The sequence below is a fragment of the Catharus ustulatus genome, chromosome 1 (assembly GCF_009819885.2).
Source record: "Catharus ustulatus isolate bCatUst1 chromosome 1, bCatUst1.pri.v2, whole genome shotgun sequence".
Taxonomy (NCBI): Eukaryota; Metazoa; Chordata; class Aves; order Passeriformes; family Turdidae; genus Catharus; species Catharus ustulatus.
The window spans coordinates 142709379-142716303 of NC_046221.1; the positions used below are offsets into that span (position 1 = coordinate 142709379).

Consider the following 6925-nt stretch of genomic DNA (forward strand, 5'->3'; position numbering starts at 1 on the left):
CTGAGCTGAATCTGTGAACGATAAGTAGAGCTTATAAGAACTTAGTAAGTTCTGTCAGTGGAGTCTCTGGAGGATTTTTGTGTTCTCCGACTCGCAAGCATACAGTTTCTTGAAAAAAAGACTTAAGTAGTCACATCTTTCAGTAAAGTGAATAAAGTTCAGTTCCCAAAAGCAATGTCACTAGGAAGGGTGCACTCTGGTTAAAACATTTTTCTCCTACACAGCCAAGAACTGTATCAGTCCTTATTACCTCTGTTCCCACAGAAACTAATGAAAACTTTGAACAGCATAAACATCCCCCAAAAAATCATTTAGCGAGCAACAAAAAAAGAAACACTTACTTTTTGCAGCCACTGAGTGTAATTTTCCATCACATGCTCCAGATGTTGCAGCTTCTGGGAAGAGAAATCCTGTTCCACGTGAGGAGCATCTCTCTGAAGAGCATTTGTGTTGTACTGGTCTGTCGTGCTTTCACGACAGTTCCCATCCTGTTCTGGCAGGATGAAAGTGTAGGTGCACTGCCCGTGCTGAACCCGGTTAAATCTTCTCCCACTGCCTTCCGGACCCCGACGCTGGTTACAGCCTACAAGAGCAAGAACCACTGCCAGGAAAGCAAAGGAAAAGAAAACTGACATGTTATTATTGCTTTCCTTTCCTGCTTTAAGAAAAAACTTTTTCTTCCTCTTTGTTTAAATTTGTTCTTAATTTCCCTTAAAGTCTTTGGGAAAAGGAGCAGAGCAGCACACTTTAACAATCAAGTCTGGATAAACTGTTCTTTTTTTTTTTTTTTTAATTTCACTGTGAGGATAGCTTCCTTAGTTAAAATTGGGAATATTTATTGCATAGTAGCTAAGATTTATTGTTTCCTCTCTGTTACAGTCCAGCATGTAGCCTGCTTTAGTCAGCTGCATATGCATATCCCAGTCTCTTTCCCCTACACTATCTGCTGCAGAACTGCTATTTTCTCTCAGGCTTCAGTGAGTTTTATTAAGGTTGCACTTTCAAGCCAAGCTGGAAGCAAGCAGCCTTTCACAAGATGACTTGACAGGAATGCGTGTATGAGTGCGCCCCTATGCTAAGGATGGCTGATGGCTCAGCACAGAGGGATCATCTTACAAACTGGCTGGATGCATGACCTCGATCATGCACGTCTGCCCAGCCCCTGCTGCACACAACTGCTGGGGGCTTCGGGCGCGTTCACGTCGCTTTAATGAGGAAGTCAGTCCACCTTAATACACTTCATATGTTCGCACTGACCTATTAAAATGTAGATAAAGTGTAGAAGTTTGTTGTAATCCCTCTGTAAATATACAAAGCACTGAAATTGAAAATACTTTCAGTTCTGCTCTGCTCTGTATCCATTAAAGAATTCTAGGTCGGGCAAATGACACTTACAGTTTAAAAAAGTTCTGTTTAACCCTAACTAGGTTTATCTAATTTTCTAAGATGGTTTTGTTTCTTTAACAGTTTTTAGAGAGCTGTTTTACATCACATATTGAAACTAGAGTTGCCAAATAGTAGTCACGAAAGGTAGTTCAGAAGGATAATAATTTTCTGTGTTTGGTATCTAAACTAAGATAACTAATTAAAAACCAGTGAAAGATGGTGACTGAACTATTCCAGATTATCTTCTGTACCACTGCATAATTATCACATCCATAACACCAATTTGCAAGTCTGTATGGGCTATACAGGCACTCCTTGTTATATGTGGAAACTTCCTCTGGGGCAACCTCCTCAGAATAAGACTGTGGTAAATGCTTAAACTGTCCAAAATCTGTGGTTTTTGGACTGTGTGGATTCACTGGCCTGGGACATCAGAATACACTATTGGGGTAACAGGCATCATAAAGTCAGCCCAGGACATTACTATCTTAAATAATGCCTTTGATATTTGCTAGAGAGAAATAAAAAATGCACAGATTATAAACAGGACTGGAATATTAATGAAATTCAGAAGAATTTGGATCTGAGTTCCTGCATTATTATTTGTTATTGCTAAATAAATATCTGCCAAAACTAATGTGGAGCACTTTGCACAGTATTTCCCACAGAAGTTGTCTTGTAAATAGCAATAGTGCATCACTAAAAAAACCCAAAAAAACCATCAAGGACACCTACTTTCACAAATACTGAGTGCAAACCACTTCAGTGCTCATGTAATTATGACCTGTATCACAACTGCAATGTCGTTCTAAAAGAACTGCCTGGAATATTTAGCCAGGCACCTGATCTGTTCCTGTGCAAGCTTTTCCTACTTAAACTGCAAAACATCTTGCATCTGGAAAGAAACCACTGCATTTAAACCAATAACTAATATTCTCCACAATAAAATAGAAAAAAAAAAAGATAAATTCATATGTTGCTCTAAAATTTTAATATATCCAATAAATAGAGAGAAAGAAAAAAAAGGGGAATAATGCAAAGCAAAAAGCTAAGCATCAGTGCTACTGTTGCTTTGAGCAAAATCAGAATACCATTCCACCTCTGAACTGTTCAGTCCAACTTAGCACTTGCTTTTTCTGCTTCTGAAAACCAACAGTTTATTTTCTTCCTCACATACAGGGTTTCCCATAACTCTCCACCACCACCTGAACTAATGCTGCTGTGGTTTATTACTGTCCTTGCAATTATTGTGAAATGTATTTCTAAGATAGTTGCTCATCTAAGATCAGAGATGAAAAGGGAAGAAAAGTGTAGGATCAGACACTGAGCTGAAGGGTCAGCAAAAAAACAGCTATTCCCTCTGAGGCAAAGCAAAAATACCAGAGCACAAACATGGCAACAATGCATGCTTTTCTTGTAAGTAAAAAAGAGTACTTTATGAAAGGGCCTCAGAGCAGCTGAAAGAGGGACAGCAAAGGTGGGTGTACAAAGGCTTCCTAGATTTTTAGTTGATATTTTCAAATATGAACACACATTTAGACAAATGCCTCATTCATTTTCTGCAGAGTATTTAAACATCAGATTTATTCACATGCAAATATGGAAAAGTGAGATTGAAAATTTACAATTGATGTTTTTCAGATGAGGATTTCACAGAAGAGCTGGTTCACTTTGTTGCTGTTACATGGCTCCTTTCTGCTGGCTTGAGGTGGCTCCTCCTTCCCCTTCTGTCCCCTTCTTCCACAGGGATAACAGCCATCAGGACCTTCAAGAGCCATGCAGAGTTACCAGGCATCTTTGACATTTGCTTGTTTGTCTCCAGCTTAGCTCCCCACCACAGCACCTGCCTCTCAGACCCCCCAGCCCTGGCCCCAAATGGATGGATCAGGGGCAATGTGCAATTATCAGGTGTCACAGCGGGGAGATGTGGCTGAGCCATGCAGCAGCCAGAGCATCTCCTACCAGCTCTCTGCACTAAGGCTTCCTCACTGAAGGGATCACCCACCCCACTCCTGCACTGTCCCCATCTGAGCTGTGGGAGTAGTTCCTCTGAGTGCCTCTGTGTCCAAACACGGGGGTCTCACACAGGGGCAAGGAAGGGATGGCAGGAGTCTGCTGGAAGTCCAGGAACCATTCTATCACTCCTCACAGCCTTTCTAGACTGCTGGGAGGCACAGAAAGGGATTCATGAATTGTGATGGGATGCACTTCAATATTTTCAAGCGCTTCTTGAAATGGCAGCAGCTCTGTTGGCTACATAGAAACTCAACAAGCCTTAGGGCTACTCTGGCTGACCCCAGAGTCGGAGCTAATCACCAGGGTCCCTAACTAGAATCACAGACGCTCCCAGTCCTGTAACACAGGGACCAGCAGGGTCAGCTTCCTGTTTCCCCAAACACACAGCAAAGTTGTGTTGATAAACACATTGAACCAACCAGGCCAGGTTCAGTTTACACCCCACCCTGACATACTCATGGTTCCCTGCATACACAACCAATACTGAAAAAATCTTTTTTCCAGATCTACAGATTATTCCATTTAATTCCACTTTGCAATTTTATAAGGAATTTCATTTTATCGAAGGACAACAGATTCAGAAATAAGAAGAGTTTTTGTTTTCTAAAATTCCCTATTCCTATTAAAGTGTTTTCTTTTTCTTTCAAAAGCAAACCAGCCAACCAGCCAAACAAAACATCTTGCTCAAGAGTTTCAGTGGTTTGATGTCTTATACCTGATTTGATAAATATACAGTTTATTATTCCATGTGATCTGTGTGGCATGTCCCAGCTTTGCAAGAACTGAAAATTTCAGTGAGATGAGGGAAAAAACAGTTCTCACAGTTCAGTCAAAGTCAGTGTGGGTATTTGTGCAGGATCTTACATTATATCCTACAGATAAAATCTAAATGATTTGCCCAGAATTGCACAGTTGCTCAACCAGAAACTAAGTAGGGATGTGTTTAAAAGGTTCTTTATTTTCCTAAGACCACTTCCTCCATCACAATGATTAGTTTCATATTCCTTGAACTTTTCCTTCTGTGTAACAGGGAAGGGATGGATCCAGAGGCTTCCTTCCCAGACCGTGCAAAGTCTCAAATCCATCGTTTATTTAATAGCTATGCAAAACACTGTAGCTCACTATGTAATCAATCCTACAAGACAAAATAAATGGGAATTCAACATCCAGATAAAGGTTACATTCACATGATATTAGTTCCTACATATCTAGAATTCATGCAATTTAGTGGCTTTTACCAATACAAATGCATACTCAGAGTTCAATTATAAATTCTGGGAAATCAAATCTTATTTCTCTTTCTTTACATTTCTGCTGCAATATGTCTTATTGCTGCAGATGAATTGCAATGAGGTTGCATCATGTCACACACAGTACCTGGAATTGCTCCAACTCAGCTTCCTTGGTGTGTATGGGAAATGAGGCAGAGTGGCTTCTGAGTATAGCTATAATGAGCAAGATTTCCTCTCTCAATAAACCAGTAGTAGAGCACAGAATATTTATGCTTAGTGTAGCACACTCCAAAGAACCTCATTTACATATATAAATTCTAGCAAATAAAATGGGGTTTTAAGTCTCATAACCCTAACTGGTAATGTGCTAGTGCTTCTCCAGTTCCGTGGCGATTCATAGCATACACTGCCTGTATGCTTTCTTTCCTTGTTCTCCAGGGAGCAAACAAGACATCATAGATAAATTTCTCCTCAGGACTTTTGTTTTCCTACTCACATGTGCACACTTAAGGCATGATCCCACATAATGCTGCTTGCCAGATTCTTCCTTCAAAGGAACACAGTGATGGGTGCTCAGTCACACTGCAGCCCAGCCCAGAACTTGATTTCACACCTGAGAACAAGTAAACAGCTGTGAGCATTAACAGAGTGACAAAAAGCAGTTTTTAAAAGATGGTGGTTTACAGAAACATCTGAGCTATGGTTTATGCTGTACAACCAGTCTGAATTTTGTTTCACACAACTTTACTGGATTCTTTCCAATATGATGGCAGCTGAGAGAGGTAGATGTTTCCTAAAAACTTGTTTTCATGATGTGGGAAAATCAAGTTGTTCTTATATTCAAAAGCAATCTGAGCTTATGCATGTAGAGACATAGTATATCGATTACTTCTGTAAAATTTTCTCTCATTCCCTGGGGAAGGAGGGAGTATTACAAACATCCTCTTGTTATCTGTTTAGGCTAAGTTTTGTTCCTTATTTTAAATATTTCTGGATACTTGAGTTATTTTCAAAGGCCAATCCCCAACACTATCAAAGAGGAGAATGCATAGTAATGGAAGACAGTGGGTATGATGTTTCTATTTCAAAAGGATAAAAATGCATGCCCTAATCAAAATGCCTCATGAAAAGACCAGCAGTGATCTTCCTCTGTAAAGCCTAGACAAAACCAAAAAACTGCCTGGTTTTAAAAGAACGATATTTTGTATGCCTTCAGGCATTTCAGCGCTATCATGTGAATGTGCCTTCTGTTGCAAATTAATTGAAAGTGCAGTTTGGTGGAAATTATTTATCAGTAGTGTTGTTTGGTTGAATGATTTACTTATTCTGTGAATTATCTCTATGTCTTAATGCTCACCAGGGAGAATACAGGGAACAAACAGCAATCCATTGGTGCATTACCTTCAGTTCCTGACTTAATTTAACATTGTAGCCTCAAGTGCAGTTCTACATGTACATCTGTTCCTGAGGTCACAAAGCAGGAACCACAATAGTGTGATTTGCCTATGAAAGGAATAATTGCTGTCCCCTAGTCTTGTTATATGAAAAAGATTATTCCAAATACTGGTAAAAGCTGAACATTTAAAAACAAACAAACAAAAAAAAAGCAACACTGAGGTTTCTTCAGGCTCTACAGACTAGCAAATTACAGTAATTTCACAATTATAAACCGCACCATTTTGACTAAAATTTTGGTCTGAACCTGAAGTGCGGCTTATAATCAGGTGCGGCTTATATATGGACAAGGAACAAAAAGTTGTTGTTTGGAGGACAGGTATCTGCTAAGAAAGGCAGAAGCTTCTCTTTGAAATAGAGAATGTAAATCCCCTCCTTCCAAATTATTAGAATTTTGAAATCAAGGGGCTTTCAGGCAAAGATATGGGAATTAGGAATAACAGTTCTTTTCTAGGGAAATTAAAATAGAAATACAGTACTACAAAGAAACAAACTCCAAACCCTGACAAAGTCAGAGTACAACCTGACACCCCGTCAGGCAGGGTGTCGGTAGCAGTCCCATTCAATGGTGGCTGCATCCTCCTGCAGTGACAGATGTGATTCAGTTGGAGCAGTGCTCCTGTACAAGGTGCAGTTTCCCTCCGGAGGTCCAGTGGTGATGAGAAATCCGGTTTTCCTCTGGAGTCCAGTGGAGAAAGGGGCTACCTTAGTGTCCCAAAACCTCTGTTTTTATCTTGATAAGAAATATTGGGCTCTTCCCCCTGGCTGGAGCAACTTCCAATGGGATGAAGTAATTTTATCAGTCACCCAGTGGGACTCAATGACCATTAGCAGAA

General features: G+C 40.0%; 1 protein-coding gene across 2 annotated transcripts in view; it reads right to left on the reverse strand.

Moving 5' to 3' along the window:
* The window catches only part of LOC117009128 (angiopoietin-1), a 153443-nt gene extending 152771 nt beyond the window's left edge, over positions 1-672 (reverse strand). For both annotated transcript variants that reach the window (XM_033083349.1, XM_042779424.1), the window contains exon 1: positions 342-672. In XM_033083349.1, coding sequence (XP_032939240.1) covers positions 342-635 — 294 coding nt within the window. In that variant the 5' untranslated portion in view covers positions 636-672. The remainder of the gene's footprint in view (positions 1-341) is intronic.
* Positions 673-6925: the final 6253 nt, after the last annotated feature.